At 39.7% G+C, this 18,538-nt stretch overlaps 1 protein-coding gene and 2 pseudogenes across 2 annotated transcripts; all 3 read left to right on the top strand.

Annotated features, from left to right (window-relative positions):
• The first annotated feature begins 1,412 nt into the window (after positions 1-1,412).
• On the top strand, positions 1,413-4,769 carry LOC149050247 (uncharacterized). Of its 2 annotated transcripts, XM_089195746.1 has the most exons (5): positions 1,413-2,143; positions 2,327-2,970; positions 3,442-3,555; positions 4,069-4,179; positions 4,484-4,769. In XM_089195746.1, exons 3-5 carry the CDS (start codon positions 3,522-3,524, stop codon positions 4,690-4,692), a joined length of 354 nt encoding a protein of 117 aa, XP_089051872.1. In that variant the 5' UTR covers positions 1,413-2,143; positions 2,327-2,970; positions 3,442-3,521; the 3' UTR covers positions 4,693-4,769. The 2 variants fall into 2 exon arrangements, with proteins under 2 accessions (XP_089051872.1, XP_089051871.1); XM_089195745.1 differs by having other exon boundaries at positions 1,413-2,970.
• A 3,927-nt stretch (positions 4,770-8,696) lies between these two features.
• On the top strand, positions 8,697-9,323 carry LOC149050246 (uncharacterized; annotated as a pseudogene).
• Positions 9,324-14,006: 4,683 nt separating this feature from the next.
• On the top strand, positions 14,007-16,755 carry LOC149050245 (uncharacterized; annotated as a pseudogene).
• Positions 16,756-18,538: the final 1,783 nt, after the last annotated feature.

Raw genomic sequence — 18,538 nt, 5'->3', positions numbered from 1 at the left:
TAGGACTTGGAACAGATGGGGAGCTGTCATGACCGGACGTCATAATGGACTTGGGGTAAAGTTGAAGCAGTTAAACAACATCCTTATTCAAGTTCACTGTGTTGCACACAGGCTTAATCTTGCTGCCTCTCAGGCAAGTAAGGACATTGATTATCTTGAACGGTATAAAGGGCAGATAAACAGCATGTATAAACACAGGCGGCCCAAGCTCACGTCTCGAGAAAAAGCCAACGATGAATTCATGAACGCGTCACGCGTTGTGTGACTCGGTGTTAAGTTACGGGAGGAACCGTTGAAAATTTGAACACGTTATAAGGCATAGTATGGGGAACGAAATATGGTCGATTTATAACGATAAATATTTCGAAATCTGAATATTTTACACGTAGAATCAATAAAAACTTACTCATGCCCTGTGTATCCGTCGTAGTTTCTAGCGATTTCTGCTGTTTTAAGCTTGCTTTACCATCACTGTTATCCATGTCAAAAGACGAAGTCAAGGCTGCACACTCCGATTTCGACCTTGGTCCACACGGAGGTGATTTGCGCCCCGAAAATCCTCCCGATCGGCATTTTTCTCAGCCACACTTTACGATCTAAGATCGCTGCACCCTGGGACATGTCTCAATACCAAAACTTCACGCGCATTTCGCTGGAAACGAGTGTTTTCTACCTGAATTTCCAAGTTTGCTTCTTTCTGGTTATGCTTTGAACACGAAGACTGGACACGGCCGCGAAAGAGACTTGGGTACGAGGTCAATTTTCTCTCTACCGCGAGTGGTACGGTCGATTAATGTACAATACTTACCCAGAAGACTAGTGACATCAACTGGCAAAACATTGATGTTTGATAGGCCATGCATGGAAGGGTAGATGCAATCGACGTTAGGACATCATGTGGACAATGGTATTTACATTGCGGTATGTAAGACTTCACATACAACGTTCGCTTTAATTACAGTCAATTTCAGGTGGCGAAATATTTCACCTCTCCATGAATTTCACAAGAAATCTACGTGTAGGAAAAAATAATATTCGTATCGGATTCCGACGTCAAACTTGCGAAAAGTTATGATACCTAAATATTTATCCTAGGTTCGCACTAGGAAATTTGTTCTCTATTAATATAAGCTTTTCACCCGTGATTTTATCAGTAAAGTTCCCAAAATGAAATATTAGGATTTTCATCTTGAAACTTTGCCACTCTTAACTTTCTGATTCGCTTCGCCGTTAATTTCACCGCATCTCTTCCTCTTCGATAGCATTTTCGCGAAAATAATCGAAGCTTAGATGCTCACAGAAAACCCCACAGAATATTCAAATTTTGTACGTTGTTTATCTGTTTTACTTTCGACTCGCTGTCTGATTGGTTGATTAGGACAATTGAGTTGCCTCTGTGGAGATGAGGTAAGTATTGTACATTAATCGACCGTACCACTCGCGGTAGAGAGAAAATTGACCTCGTACCCAAGTCTCTTTCGCGGCCGTGTCCAGTCTTCGTGTTCAAAGCATAACCAGAAAGAAGCAAACTTGGAAATTCAGGTAGAAAACACTCGTTTCCAGCGAAATGCGCGTGAAGTTTTGGTATTGAGACATGTCCCAGGGTGCAGCGATCTTAGATCGTAAAGTGTGGCTGAGAAAAATGCCGATCGGGAGGATTTTCGGGGCGCAAATCACCTCCGTGTGGACCAAGGTCGAAATCGGAGTGTGCAGCCTTGACATCGTCTTTTGACATGGATAACAGTGATGGTAAAGCAAGCTTAAAACAGCAGAAATCGCTAGAAACTTCGACGGATACACATGGCATGAGTAAGTTTTTATTGATTCTACGTGTAAAATATTCAGATTTCGAAATATTTATCGTTATAAATCGACCATATTTCGTTCTCCATACTATGCCTTATAACGTGTTCAAATTTTCAACGGTTCCTCCCGTAACTTAACACCGAGTCACACAACGCGTGACGCGTTCATGAATTCATCGTTGGCTTTTTCTCGAGACGTGAGCTTGGGCCGCCTATGGTATAAATTCTATTCTAGTTCAGATGTGCGATATGATAAACTGAGGGAAATTCAACTGCTCATGCATGAAAAAGTTAAACGGGTGGTGGAACCTTCATCAGTTAGATGGCTGTCTGTAAAGGTATGTGTTAAGATGATATTTGAGTGCTTTGACTCACTAGTTATGTCGTTGGAGAATGAAAAGAGTTCTAATGCTACAGCTGTTGGAATTTGGCAGTTCGCAGCTTCGGCACAGTTCCTTCTAATCACAGCTGTGTTGATTGATGTTCTATCCATTATTGGAACACTTAGTCTTCTGTTTCAGATGGATATTGCCAACTTGTCTGTCATAAAACACAGTGTCATCTAAACTGTTGAGACAATTCAAGGGATGATTGATGGATCTCCCACAGTAAACAGAGTGTTGGCAGACCTAGGTGATGTTTCAGGCACAGGGAAGAATTGGTACAAGGGAGTGGAAATTGCTGACAATAACAACCTCAGAACCAGGTTCAACTCAGTACGAAGGGGATACCTGAACCAGCTTATCAACAACTTACACGACAGGTTTCCAGAAGATGACTTAGAGCTTCTGGAGTGTTTTGACGTCATCTTCAACCCTAGATGACTGCCTGATGATGTAAGGGAGTTAGGAAACATGGCATCCAACAACTCAACAAACTCTGTCATCACTTTTAAACTGTTCTTGACTCTGATAGGTGTAAAAACCAATTTCTTCAGTTCAAGCACTTACTACGCAGTTACAGAGCTATGAACTTTGAACAGTTCACAAGCACTCTCATTCACGAGTATAAACATGTTCACCCTGATTTTGTTCAACTAGCTTTGATCAATCTTGTAATCCCAGTAGCAAGTGCTCCTTGAGAACGAGGTTTTTCTGTCCAAACTTCAATTAAAACCAAGCTGAGAAACAGACTTAATCCTGAACGGCTGAATAGAATGATGATGGTAAGACTAGTTGGACCTCACTTTGAAGATGTTGATTTTCTAACTGCAGCAAGAGCATTTAGCGCCATGAAAACTAGGCAAAAGTAAAAAATTTTGAAGTTACTGAATTGTTTCCTGAACCTTGCACCCTGTTTTGGCAAGAGATGCTGCTGGTAAGGCTAAAGAGGCTACTACACCAAATTTCAACTTATTTTTAATAGCATACAAGTTTTTTGAGTTAGCAGAATTTTCTATTGTAGCTTATATCTTTCTTACCGAGTTTATGAATCAGTGAGAAATACCTTAGCACCTTGTTCCTTTTTTAATGAGAAAACATAACGGAAACTGATTGAATAAAAGATGTGTTTATTTATTCTTGGTTGACTTCATATTACCGTACAGTATCTGCCAAAAGATTAGATTGTTCTCCTGGAATGTAAAACTATCCTAACCATGGGACCCCACTTTTTTCTTCTGGACCCTAAACCTTAGGTTGAAGGAGCCCAAGGGACTCCCCACAGGAAAAATTGTAGGGAAAACCCTGCAGAGGGTATTGGATTTGAAAGGAAAGAATGGCAAATACAAAGTGGAATAAGTTCAAATCAGGTTAGTTCATGTATGACAATGTAAAATTACCAAAATGCTAACTGAAAACAAAAAAGATTGGAAGGAAGATTTAAAGGATAATTGTAGAAACATTTAGTGGTATTATGCATTGGGATTCCATAAAGTATCTGTACCATCACCAGCATCACCCTCATGGCTGGCATTTGAGAATTTAGATTTTTGAGCCATTGCATTTGAACAATGTCAACAATAGATTAATTTCTCAAGTGTGCTTGTTCATTTTTTGGCCTAACCCAAAGGAGTCTCAAAAGTAAACATGGTCATGAAAAGAATTATAGTAAAAGACTCGCGCATCACAATATAGACGATATTAATGAGAAATCAAAGCCTTTTACATCATTTTCAGTTAGCACCAATTGATTTGATAAAAACTAGTCATGGTATTGTGTGAGCACAAGCTATATCTATCATCGTGAGAGACGTTGCATAATATAATTGGTGCATGGCTTGAACTGTATTTTGTTATAATATCTATCTTTACTTTTCTTGTAGTAATGCATGATAAGTTTGGGGTCCTGGCATTAAGTGAACGATGGATTCAGTGTATATGCAAGAAAGGAATCATGTTGAACAAACCACGTGCCGTCAACTTCTTTGAAGGAAGTAAGTCAGTTAAAGCAGGAAAAATATTTCTTTTAAACCCTGTCCCTCCCAAGATCTGAATAGTTATTTTCCCTTGCAAAATAAAAATATTCTCTTATATGTCATATGGGAGAATTTGGTGTTAGTTCAACTCGTCATAGTTTGATTATTTTCTCATTTTTCAGTAACAAGAAATGTTCTGATTCTCACTCTCTTCATGCCTTCAATATGGCTGGTCCATTCCTTAGATTTTTTCATAGTTTCCTGTGCTTTTTACAGTCCTCCCAGGTGACACCTTTAAAATGCTCTCTCCATTAATTCATAGCACACTGGAAAGTCTGTTCTGAAAATTATGAAAATAGAAGGAAACAATCAAAGAGTGATGCCATGCAGATTTCCATTATTGCCAGCTTCAAAAAACAGGCCAAAGATAAACAGAAACAGTCTACTCATTCTGAATGTGATCCATTGGACAACAACGAAGGCTTGGACTTGGATAACTCAGCATCAGCTACAAATCTTGATAATGTGTAAGAAATAGAGCTTGACTATTACAGCTCAAAGTTTTATCATTGGTTGAATATAATGTATTAAGAAGTTGTTTGAATTATTAAAAAGTATTTACAATGAGGGTCATGTTTTTTCTTTTAAATTACAGAGAATATTATGATAACCTTTGTGATGAGCCCGAGTTGAGTCCTTGTAACAGGGACCAAGAAACAGTCTACTCATTCTGAATGTGATTCATTGGACAACAACGAAGGCTTCGACTTGGATAACTCAGCATCAGCAACAAATCTTGATAATATGTAAGAAATAGAGCTTGACTATTACAGCTCAAAGTTTTATCATTGGTTGAATATAATGTATTAAGAAGTTGTTTGAATTATTAAAAAGTATTTACAATAAGGGTCATGTTTTTTCTTTTAAATTACAGAGAATATTATGATATCCTTTGTGATGAGCCCGAGTTGAGTCCTTGTAACAGGGACCAAGAAATGTCTGAAATTGATGTTGATACTACACCTGAGACTGTTGATGATGATAGTTAGTCATCGTCATTTCATGAGACTGATAGTGATGACAAAGATGAGTTTGGAATTAACAAACATTATTTAGCAAATGAAATTAAAAGTGGATTCAAGCGAGTACACGTTGCGTATTTTGAACCAGTTGCTTAGAAACTAGTCATTCCTTAATTCTAGTATACTTCCTAAGGAAAGTATGTTTTATATTCTACTGAAAAACGCTGTCAGTTATGTTGATTGGCTTGTTAGAAGGGAAGAAAACCACAGTCTTCAGTTTCAGTGGGACAATGAAGTCCTCCAGTTTCTTGAAAGCCTCGAGTATCATGGCGGAAGAAAGGTTGTTAACTTATTGAAGGAGCCTGGCCATGATGGAGAAGGTCGGTCTAGTGCAGTTTCTAGTTTTGACTGGACAAAATGGAACTGGCTTCTACCTGGGAAAACAACACGTGACAAAATGTACAACGGATATTCGACAGAGAATGGAATATATACTCCACTTCTACAATCTTTCTTGCAGTTGTCAAGTGGACCTGATGGTGATATGCTAACACTCTGTGAAGATAGTACAGTTAAGATAATCCCTGTTGCACTCGCAAAAGATGGTATGCAACTGAAACCGGGTTTGCTCTATGACACTAGGCAGGAAAAAATAATTGGAAGTACCCTTAACTTGGATTACAACTATATAAAGCAAGGTGAACCAGATAACTTTGGATATGATAAAGAATGAAATACCAGAAATCAATGTCTGCCTTGACCATTTGGAACACAGCAGAACTGATAGCATTAGCTACCAAGAAACTGTTCCCGTTATTGTACAAACTGCATTGAATTAGGAACTGTCTGTGATGCTTGCAGGGGAAAAGGCCATATTGTTATTGAGCCTGCCTTGCGACCATGTGATTTTTGTCTGGAAAAAAAGATTAAGTGCATTAAAACAGTTGTCTGCGTCACTGAGAAAACCACTTAGGCACAACGACTTTCCGATGATTACGAGAAGAAGATCGTACAGTTTCATTACTTCATCATCAATTGCCGCAAAGAACACAATTACCCTGTGCACCTGATTGCTAACATGGATGAAACTCTGATGAAACTACAATTTGACCGAGGACAATATAAATAATAGCGAACTTGATTACGAACAACTTTTTTAGTCAGACCCGGAGTCCGATTTCGAAGGTTTTTTTCGCGTAGAAGCTCTTTTTTGCAAGGCTGTTTGTTATCGTTTTTAACCTTTTTGTAATTAGTTAGTTACCGGTACATAGTAATTTCGAAGTTTTTGTAACGTAAGTATTGTTATCTCAATAAATATTGTAGGAAGAATTAACGTGATTTTTGCTGTGAAAACTCTTTCTTTTGAAAAATTTGATACAAAATCAGGGTGCTTATTATATATGGGCGCGTATTGTATAGGGGTAAATACGGTAACTACGCTCCTTTGTACCATGCTGTATGTAAATTCAGTTACATAGTTCGTTGTCTCCAACAACCGACGTGAGTTATCCTCAGCATTTGGTAACTGGCTTCATTTCCATCGCGTTCTTTAATTTCGTTTTGCAGCGGCCTTTAGGTAGTTTGTCTGTGTTGTAATTATTATTTTTTCGCTCTTGTAGGAATTTACTCTTTTCTAACGTTATAGTAAAAACGTTTGCTGAGGCATCATGTTGTGTTTTCTTCAAATTGGCCCTTGCCTGTTCAGTCAGTAACTCAAGTTGGTTGCTCCATTTCCCTGTTTCTTATCATATAGTGTACGACTGGGTACTGGGCTCTATGAGTTTAATAAATAAGAAGTAGGATCATTCTATTATAAAAGTTACATCTTTTAGTACTGACCGCCTGCAGAATATTTTATGGCCAAATTCTGAGTTAGGGTACATACTTTTCTCCTAGAGTTTGGCTTTTCAGAAGGCACCCAGTTTATTAAGGAGACCTTGCTTTCTTCAGCAAATTATGACACATTTCATTTCAGTCCAGCACGATGAAAAAGTATGTTGCAATGACACGTGTCCATCAGTTTTTGTTGTTGGATTTCTCTATTTCAGATGAGAAATTCCCCTGAAACTTGCTCATCCACTAGGACATTGTCAGTGAAGAGTAGCACTGAGGAATCACCACCAGATTCAGTACAGGGGCAAACACCCAGGGTTCCAAAATTAAAGAGGATTAGATCACTTAAAAAAGGACCACAGGCCAAGAAAATTGCTATATCGACTGCCCAGACTCAACCCAGTTCTGTTGACCTAAAAAGCGTCAGGTTTCCTCTATCACCAGAAACAAGGGAGTGTGTGAAGAAAGGGAAGCCTGTTCCTGATGAAGAAAGGTATCAACTCATATGAGAATGTGTGACGTGTCTTAAAGCCCAATATGGGGAGTTCGTACCAAATGATGCTTTCAAAATGGCCAGCAGGATTATTTGTGCAGAAGCTCCTGTGCTGAAAGATATAGAAACACCACACTGGCCAGAGGATTAACCTTTGATTATTGGGTAAATAGTGTCTTTCCTAGTTATTCCTTTAAGATGAGCAGGATAAATGGCAGCTCCTTTATCATACATGATAAGCAATAACATTGAAAAGGTCACATAAATTCCATCCCTCCGAAAATGAAATTTTGCAAGACCAGGCCAGGGTGCATATTTCAAGGGATCGACAGGGTGCTCATTCAAGAGGGAGCTCTTGCTTAATTTTTCCCAAAGTATCGTATCCTGAGAATTAGTACACAAAGCTGTTGTAAGAGGCACATTTAGAATTCATGATTATTTTTGATTTGCTAGACATGAACCTTTTCTGAACAATTACCAATTATCCTAAACAGTGATAAGTTATAAACATAACCAACATTAAACTCACTCTTTGTTGGCTCAACCCACAAAAGCAGGTGGAGGAGGGAATCTACTTGTGGGGGTCTTCTTTCCCAATTTGGAATGTGGGAGGGCTGCTTATTCAGTACATGATAATCCCACTCTTGAAAAAGAATTAGAGGATGACATCAGTTAAAAAACAGGATTTGAATTTTCAAACCTTTGATTGGTTCAGGAAAATATGTTGATCAGCCTGCTAACAGGTGACATGACCAGATGAGTTACAGGCTGTAAGTAAAATTTTTGGTGAATTTAATATGAATTAGAAATACTATAAATTAATAGCACATCTTAAATTGTATGTCTCAACTTGAAAACAACTTTAGAGAGTTCATGTGCATAAAAGTAAAGAGTTCATCTACCACTGACCAAACTTATTTTATCTACAATCATATTTTGTTTTAATATTTAGACCTCGATTTGTGTCTGTTGAAGAAAAGATACATGAATAACAAGTCCAGAAAAAGTGGAGAAAGCTCCAAATCTACAAAAGGCCAACAACGCTTACTTAAAATGTCTGGAAACGATGCACAAGGAGCTGGTATCTTTGATTGATTAGCATAACGGTCAACCACTTTTTCAAGAGCTCCGCTCTTGAAAATGTTTACATAAGAAAGGAAGCAAGGAGAACATCTAGTTAACGAATTATGGCTAAGGGAAACGAGTAGCTGACTGTAAAACATCTGAGAGAGCTGTGGGAAAAAGAGTTTTGCCCGCTTTTAAGTCTGAATTGAAGCCGTTTTAGTACATTCTCAATCACAAATTGCTACTGTAAAATGACATCTCCAAAATATTGAGCAAAAACAGTGACAACTTGCTGGTAGCTACTCAAGGTGCAAACCGAAAATTACAAGAACTGGAGAATTCACAGAAGAATTTGCTAAATACTATATCAAATCTAGAGGTATGGTAATGAGGTAGCTATCGATGATGTGCAGCAATATTTAAGGTACAATTGTCTCGAGATCGTTAGGATTCCATGTGTTCCCCAGGATAATCACAGGCAGTTGGTACAAGAAGTTGAATCTCTCATAGATTTTGACATTGGTGTAAGTGACATCTTAACGGTACACAGACTCTCTGATACAAAGAAAGTTAAAAACAGAATTATTGTCAGGTTTTTGTGATGTGACAAGCGACAAGATATGTACTGGAATTGTAGAAAAGTGATAGAGAAGAACACCTCAGCTCTACAGTCGGTTCATGAAGAGATAGGAAAGAGCATTCCAACTGGAGGTGAGATACACTCGATTGCAAAAACGTTGACACCTTGACAGCATAAACTGTGAACGATGAGACCCAATGGCTTTATGGGTATAAGTGTACTAAATTTATTTGCATAATATTCTATTCTCGTGCCACAGTTGATAACCAAACTTAGTTGCACGTGGTCAGTGATGGAAACGGTTCAAGCTTTCCTAAAAGTGTCTAAGCTGGCCAACAAGGGCCAATTTGAGCGATATTCAATTCGATATTTGCCTAAGTTCATATCCGTCAATGACCTAAAGCAATATTTACTTGAAAATTATTCAGAAGAATTAAGTCCCGCTTCTAATTGCACGTCACTAACTATCGGCTATATGAGTGACGGGCACCGAAAATGTGACATCAAAACAGAAAAACAGTTGGACGACGCCTACAGAAGTGTTAAGAATGGATGGATCACCCTATGGGTGGATCCACACAGTTCCTTCAAACGAAAACAGGGCGAGATAGAAAGAAGTGAAGCCGGCAAAGCAAAGAGGAAGAGAAATTCAGGTATGAATGGAAAACCATATTGCCAGTCTTTCCCTATACCCGAAGCAAACGGACCGAGATAATCCGAACCAGAAACCCAACGATGACAACACAAGCGACAGGCCATGTGATTTCTGTGGGCGAAAACATCGTAAAGGCAGAACCAATTGCGCCGCTTGGGGCCGTATTTGTGGAGCATGTGGAAAAAAAACCACTTTGCGTCCCAGAGCAGAGCAAGAGAGAAGACACACAATGTTGAATTTGAAGAAGATGAAACCAGCGAGGAAGAATTCCTGTATTGCGTGACCTCGAAACCAGAGATGACAGGAACTGTCAACAGCGTCTCGGAACGTGAAATATACGCACAGATGCTTATCAACGAGAAGCCCATTAAGTTCCATATCGACTACGGTGCAACCGTAAATGTTTTGCCAAGTAAATACGTCAACAAAGAAGATATCCAGCCGACGAAACGTGTTTTGCAGATGTGGAATAAGACTGAACTCAAACCTGAAGGAGTCTGCCGCGTGACCATACGCAATCCTAGGAATCAAAAGAAGTACTCCGTAGAGTTCATCATCGTCAAGGAGAATCTCACCCCACTGCTAGGCGCAGCAGTGATACAGCAGATGGGACTTGTTGAAGTACACGAAGAGAATTTCGAGAAAATCGCTGCAGCGAAAGTGGCAAATACTAAGTCCCAGAGAGCACAAGAAATCATTGAAGAGTACCGTGAGCAGCAGGGCATTTCTTCCCACCACTGAGAATACCCAAGGGGAATTCGAACGTGTAAACGCAGTCAAACTACTGCCAATGACTGATGAAAGACTGGAGGAGATTAGGAGCAGCACCCATGATGATGACGTGTTGCAGCAGTTAAAGGAAGTCATCCAGATTGGTTGGCCAAAGGAAAAGCAAGAACTTCCAGCAGTACTTGCACCCTACTTCAGCTTCAGGGACGAGATGAGCGTCTATGACAGTCTTATCTTCAAAGGAGAGCGACTCCTCATCCCGAAGCAGATACGGCCAGCGTCAATGGCTGTTTGAGGAGAGCTAGAGAGTGCATGTACTGGCCCAGCATGACTGCCGAGCTAAAGGAGTACATCTCACAATGCGAGACGTGTAGCAAATATGAAGTGAGGCAACAGAGAGAGTCCTTGATGAGCCATGAAATTGCAGAACGCCCATGGGAGAAGATTGGTACAGATTTGTACACCATCAATGGCCAGGACTACCTGATTGTTGTTGACTATTTCTCCAATTTCTGGGAAATCGACCACCTTCCCAACACAACAGCCAGCACTGTCATAAAGAAGCTGAAATGCCACTTCGCGAGACAAGGCATACCAGACATTGTCATAAGTGACAATGGCCCACAGTTTGCTTGCAAGAAATTCACTAACTTTGCCAACGAATGGGGTTTTGAGCACCGACCAGGAATTCCTGGACACCAACAGACAAATGGCAAGGCAGAAGCAGCTGTCAAAGAGGCGAAACGACTTCTGCGAAAGGCCAAAGACACCAAAGGTGACCTTTACCTTGCAGTACTGGCGCATAGAAACACCCCTACTGAGTCAATGGGGACCAGTCCTGCCCAACGGTTACTTGGCCGGCATTGTAAGACACAACTCCCGACTACCAAAGAGCTACTAAAGCCGCAGTGTGTACCAGCTGAAACAGTAAAGAGGAAGACGCAGGCAAAGCAGGCGCGGCAAGCTCTGTATTACAACAGAGGAACACATGACCTTTCCCCCTCAGAAGAAGGAGCTCAGGTCAGGATGAGACCATTCCAACTAGGAAAAAGAGTATGGGAACAGGCCATGGTTACGAAAAGACCTGACGAACGTTCCTATGAAGTCGAGACGGAAAAAGGGACCTACCGAAGGAACAGGGCAGATCTTCGCGAGCAGCCCATACCACAGAGGTCCCCACAGTGGACACCACCAGTCCAACAAACCTCTGAACAGACACCGTCAGACGCTCCAAACAAGAATTAGGAAAAGATTCAAGCTGGGGCCAACAGCACCCAGGAAGCATCGGTCCAGTCGGGGGCCAATCAGCAAGTAGTACATGCTCCTGCAGCACAGCGCCCCAAAAGGACCGTCAGAGAACCTGCCTACCTTAAGGACTACTTGCACTAAGGACTCTGAACATTTGTTAGAAACTGGACTTGAAGTTTTGATTAAGGAACATTGATTATGTTATTGTGATTATTGTTTTCAAGTTGTCATCCCAAAGGAAGGGGGATGTTACGTGACTAATGTATGCTTGCTTAATTATGTCAGATATGCTAATGTATTCGTTAGAAGTCACATGATCACATGGGTATAACATCCTGAAATCAGACAAAGAACTTGCAACACAAGACCCAAGTATCTTTCTAATCTCCTTTGATTTGAAACAAGTGTTGCCAATGAAATATTTTACAAAAGGCAACTTTCAGTGTATAACCTGGGCGTCAATGAAGTGACAAAAGGGAAAAGCTTCATGCATATATGACCTGAGACTGACACAGGGAGGGGTTCAGAAGATGTTGCCTCTTGCCTTTTGAGATATATCAAGGAAAAAAAAGTGGGGATGTTAAGCATATTATTGCATTTTCAGATACATGTAGTGCGCAGAATAGAAATTTCAATGTTGCATCATTCTGGATATATTGTATTAACTGTGAACTAGTGGAATGTGTGGTCCACAAGCTCATGTACAGTGGACATTCTTTTCTGCCTAATGATCAAGACTTTGGTAAGGCTTAACAAAGGAAAAGACAAGTACAAACAGTCCATGTTCTACAACAATGGTATGAACTTGTGAGAACAGCCAGACGACATATACCATTCATGGTAAAGGAGATGAAACAAAGTGATTTCAAATCTTTTCAAGAAGTGAGACCACACATGGCTGATAGAAAGACTAACACAGATGGTGAGAAGGTTTCATGGTTGAAAATACAGAGCATGGAATGGAGGCTTAGAAAACGGTTGATTTCCAAAAGAAAGGAAGAGGGCACCCAGTAGATCTTAAACGGGTTCAGTTACCATCTCTTTCTGAAGCTGCCCATGAAATCTCAAAGACAAAGTTTGATGATTTGGTGCAGCTCCTGTCTTAGGTCCCTCCAGTTCATCATAGATTTTACAATTTGCTTACGCCCAAAGACATTCAAGCCATCACCAGTGGTAATGAAACAATTGGCGAGGAAAGTGAAGGTGGTGTACGTTAAGTTACTTGAAATGCCTCAGGTATGTTTCATTTATTAAAGACATGTTGCCCTTGGAAGAGTTACATATGGATCAATGTCAAAACATCAGTCCTGACAGTGCACTACAAGGTCTTCAGGGCCACCCCAACCTTGCAAAATTCTCAATGAACTTGTGCTTTCAGTTTAAAACATGTCAGTTGCAGCAGTTGTATGCCAGTACAAAAATGTTTCTCAGCAGAGAGATGTTCTCAAATCTCAGCTGCGACTGGCAGAAAGATGCTTGAACAAAGCAGCGATTTAAGAGCGCTTGATTGTAAAAATCAGACAAATTCTATTTTTCGCGGCAAGGGTGAAAAATTCGATTTCTTTCTTATTCTAATGTTAGATAGGCTAGACTATAACTAAAATCACTGGATCCTTTTTTTGGCAAAATATCTTTTTATTTCAGAAAAAATACAAATAAAACTCCGTTAAAATCGTCATTTTTAGCAGCAAATTATTGCACAAGTTTGGGGGCTTCGCGTTCAAAAACGAATTTCTTCGTTGTAAAGCGTTTGACATCTTTCTGCACTGTGGCATCTTATCCAGCGGTTCAGTTGACTGTGAGTGTTGTTCAGTTTGTGGTACAGTAGATCTGATCGTCTCTTTTAAAAGTGACACTAAACATATGTAGTAGTCAACGTAGTGTTGTATGCGAAGAGTCGTCACGCAATGCAAATCATACAATGGAAAATTGTTTTTTAGGAGGTAGGGGAAGGGGAAAGTAAAAAAAGATGTCACTGCTGCTCAGCTTTTTTGTTGTTGTGAACATCGAAACCTCTTACATGTAAGTCGCGGAGATCGGGCCTTTGGCTAATACTCGTTAAAAAGCTAAATTTAGTACCTGCTAAAAATAGAAAGCCTACGTAAACAAAACCTGGTTTATGGTAATTACACGATGCCTATTGTTTGCTTAGAGGCGGAACTTCGGACTTTGTTTTTCACAAATATACTAACTTACATGGTCAACTTTGTTACATAAAAAATGGAACGTTGTTGTTCGTCCAAGTTGCTTTCTTCGTTCTTTGTTGGCGGAATTTGTGGTTACAACACAAGAGATCGAAAGCGTGAAACGGAAATTCTTCCTTTACTTTCGTACACCAAGAATATTGCAAGTCATAAGTCGGCTTTCAAATTTACTGGTCCTGAAGATGAGATCGACCTTATTTTGTGCCAGCCATCAATGTTTACTAAAAATGAATGCTTGAGTATAATGAAAATATGTCCCAACCATCGTGCAAAACTAAGATTGGGGTGGACCAGAGGATCCAGCACAAGGTGCAGGGTTCCGGAAAGAATTTCCAACCATGGCAAAGGGAAAGGAGTGTGGCCAAAAGGTGAAAGAGGATTGGGTAAAAGGGAATCTGAGGTGATCTTACGCAAGACTGGTTCATTTGTACAAGTTGGATCGGATAAGTTTTATTTTCTGTTTTCTAGGATGGTCTATCCAGATGTTGAATTTGGACAGCTAACGGATGGCCACCTAACTGCGTTTCTTAGTGTACGTAGAACGTGTAGAGAGAGACTGAAGGAGATGATAGATACTGAAGTGCGAGAAAGAATGACGTTGGTGAGTATTACTCACAATGTGACTGATGCTAGTCATCACGACTTTCAAAGTTAAAATTGCTTCTCGTTAATTGCTTGATTGATCAGCTGTTGTTTTGATTGTAAGTAGAGCAATAGGAAGTAACGTGACGTACGTGCGTCATCCGCAAGAGATATGACTGTTCGGCATCCGTTTGTTTGTTTTCTTGTTAGATGTCACACATTCGTAATATCATCTTTAGTAATCCATCCCTAGTGGGAGATGACTAAATATAATTATATTTATCGCATAGAGCATTCTGAACGAGTACAGATCTGGGCACAAGACTGTTAAGATCAATATGAAAGTCCAACCTTCGAAAATCTGCTGATAGTTATTATTTTTATACAGAACCTCATAAGCAAAATAAGCTACTACTAAGTCCATGTTGTTTTTTTTTATTGGCTGTGCTTGCGTAATGCAAGTTAAGGTGCTTGCGCTAGGTTGAGAACACAGTTTTAATCTTTGTAGTTTTAGTGCATGGTGCTCATTGGGAAGGTAAAAAAAATTAGCTTTACTTTCTAAGGATGATAAGGTAACTTTCAACCTTAAGCAAGTAACTGGAATATCCCAAACACAACAAAGTGTAATAACACATGCTGAAACATCACTAAGTATCTACCAGCCCTCTGAAGGTTTTACAACTCTATCTGGAGAGAACAATGAACCATGCAGTAGCAGTAGAGAAAAAATCAATTGGTTTTTGACTTCCAGGGACATAAGTCCCATCCGTTATTAAATGACTACGCCTTGGGATGAGGCTGCAGAACGAACAAAACGATTTCACACACGTAAAGCAAGGCAGGTTGTAAATGCAGCGTTGGAAGAAATAGCACCACAGAGTGCAGAGATATTGCTGGATTCCGTACAATCATGTAAAGAAGACGAATGCGACATTGATTCTACGCTGATGGGTGTACTTGTCGAGTGCTATGAAAATGCAGGTCACTGGAGTACCCGCAGACAGATGCTGTCGATCATGGCTGATAAGGTCAGCTTTAAAGAAGTCAAAAGATGGATCCCTAATCAGTCCAGATATAGATACAACATTGTGCAGCACCATGTGTTACTCCATGGTAGAGGCTCAACTGTTCCTTCAAGTAACAACACAAGAATGAAAGTCTCACCACTGAAGCTTGACCACTTCTTAACATTTATTACCAGTGCGTAATATGTATGTAATGCACGATTTGCCATTCGGCGAGAAAACCTTGAGGTTGTCCTCAAACACCAAGATAAAGATCCCAAACATCGTGAGGACCATGATCCCAGAGCAGATTGTCCAACAGTACCAGAGTTACTGTCATGAGACTGGGTTTGTTCCAATGAGCCACAGTTCACTGTGTAGGATTCTTAAAGTTTGTTCGGCCTCTGTGCGCAACTCTTTGCGAGGACTTGATTACGTGTCAGCAGAGGGAGCAAAGGCCTTTGAAATATCGGCAGATGTCATTGACAAACTAGGGACAACCATGGCAAAGGGCTCTCCTGGGCAAAAGACCAAAATGAGAAACTGAAGCTGGCAAAACGCTATTTTAAAGGTCACGTTAAGATAAGTGTACGTAAGTTTAAAGCAGAATAAAAGTTCTTTTGTCAGCTTGTTATTAGATTTCGATGAAATCAGATAAAACTGAATCGGAAAAATGACTTATTGTGCTGTGATGTATCAAAACCGAAGTTACTTTGAAAAGAAACAACAAAGGTTCAGATTTTTTACGACAGATCTGCAAAGAACTGTAACGACGAACGATCTCTCAATGATTGTTTAGAAGTGGGAGAAAACTACATCCCTCACATGTTCAAAATGCTAACAAATTTTTGCTGGAATTTCATCGTTCAAACTGCAGATATTGAGAAGGTGTTCCTAACGGTAGGAATCAAGCTGGAGGACAGGGACATGTTACACTTCCTTTGGTTGAAAGATCCTTTTCCTGACAAGCTGGAAATAGTTGAATATAGATTTAATCGCCTTGTTTTCAGTGTTAGGCCATCTCCTTTCATTCTACGTGAAACCATTACACATCACCTGAACCTCTACAAGCAAGTTGAACCCGAGATGTTTGAGTTGTTGAACAAGTCTCTGTACATGTATGATCTTCTTACTGCAGGAGATAATGACGAGAAGGCATTAGTTGTTGAAATTAGTTGAAAGCAGTGTTGACGTCAGATAATAGGGACCTTAAGTACAGTTGACAAAAAGGACGACGACGAATATGTCTGCGCGAAGTCTGGGTTGAGACGCTGTTCACTGGTAAAAAACAGGCGGGAAAATGTAAACTTAAGCTACTCTCGACGTGAACGTGAACGTATATAAATGAAAAAAAAAACTGTTTCAAAGCTCCAGTTTTACCATTATGGTTTCTTTTCACAAACTTAAGAAGCTTTTTCTCCTTAGCCGCTTCCATGGATATTTAAATGATGAAGAACTGTTGCTGTTATATGTTATACTGTTATGTTATGCGAAGAATACGGTCCGAAAAATCCAGATTTTCCTTACAAGAATTACATGAAGACATGACTCGAAGACATGACCTTCCACTACTTGCAGAGGTCCTCCAGATTCCAGATAGCTTTACATGCTACCAAAGATCCGTTGCGAGTGGAATGGAAGCCCTAGCATGATCTGCAATCAAGTATTTCATAATGTATATGATTCACTTAAAAATTGGCCTTGGCAGTGTAGGCAAAATGTATGTTTTCGCTGCCCTTACACATGCCCATGACACTCAATTGTTCAAGTCTGCAGAAAATATCTACCAGGTTGAACTTGCCATAAATGCTGATCTGAAAAAGGTTAATGAGTGGTGTGAATTCAATCAAATGAAAAGAAATCATTCAAAATATCAAGCAATTACTTTTGGAAGGGCCGAGAGAAATCCTGTGTTGACCTGTGAAGGAACCGTTATCCCTATTCAAGATGAAATGGTAGTCCTTGGCATCACTATCGATAACAAGCTTAAGTTTGAGGGACAGATTTGTAAAATCTGTCGTAAAGTAAATCAACAGGTTGTTGCTCTCAATCATCTGAAGAAAATACTGCCTTTTGAACTGAGGATAGATATATATTGTGCTTTCATTGCACTGCATTTCAATTACTGCTCAGAGTCGTGGCATCACTGTGGTAAAAGAGGTTCTGGCAAACTTGAAAAAGTCAATGAACGAGCCCTTCGCTTTGTGGCCCGTGACAAGTCAACCACATACGAGATGTTGCTAAAACAAGTAAACCTGCTGTCTCCACTTAATCAAAGAATTGTTTAAATGGCCACCAGTGTCCACAAAAATGTCCATGGGTATAAAGTCCCTACAGGAATAGGAGAGCTATTGCATGAACAATCAACTAATTATAATCTTAGAGGAAACCACATCCTCGAGCTAACCAAAGTAAATACAATCACCTATGGTCTTAAATCGTGGTGTGATACTGTAGCTGATTTGGAACACTCTTCCGGATCAGTTTCGAGCTGCTGATAAAATCGGAACATTTAAGAACTTGATGTCTATGTTTGATTTCTCAAATTTCACATTTTAATCGTGATTTACTTTTAGTTTTAATAATTTTTTAATTGTATAAAAATATTTTTATATAGGTTTTAATGAGAAATCTCTTTCTATTATAATTTCTAGTTTATTTATTTACTTTTCATGGCATGTCTGTAAAGTAGCTAATTAGCTAAGAACATTTGACCACGTTAAATAAAGGTTATTGTATTGTAATGCTTTTTGATGGTTTATCAGAAATCGAAGAGAATGATGGCAAGTGGTGGTTTCAATCTCAGAAAATGGAATATAAATTCTCAAAACTTGTTGAAAGCTATTGAAGCCTGTGAGAACTCGCAAGTACAAAGAAGGCTGACTCACAATGCCACAGCAGATGATGAGTCATACACAAAATCGTCCACTACACTGGTAATACAACGGTACTGTGGTCAACG

Source organism: Pocillopora damicornis, chromosome 2, assembly GCF_964200805.1.
Source record: "Pocillopora damicornis chromosome 2, jaPocDami1.2, whole genome shotgun sequence".
NCBI classification, from domain to species: Eukaryota; Metazoa; Cnidaria; class Anthozoa; order Scleractinia; family Pocilloporidae; genus Pocillopora; species Pocillopora damicornis.
Note: the sequence above shows the minus strand (reverse complement) of the source record. Positions and strands in the feature narration are given on the sequence as shown.

What these genes read in the sequence shown, in the direction of transcription:
- LOC149050247 (XM_089195746.1), top strand. Translation starts at nt 3,522, where the DNA reads ATGGCAAATACAAAGTGGAATAAGTTCAAATCAG. An exon ending in GTGGAATAAGTTCAAATCAG is followed by an intron (nt 3,556 to 4,068) that starts GTTAGTTCATGT and finishes CTTTTCTTGTAG; the next exon opens with TAATGCATGATAAGTTTGGG. An exon ending in CGTCAACTTCTTTGAAGGAA is followed by an intron (nt 4,180 to 4,483) that starts GTAAGTCAGTTA and finishes ATTAATTCATAG; the next exon opens with CACACTGGAAAGTCTGTTCT.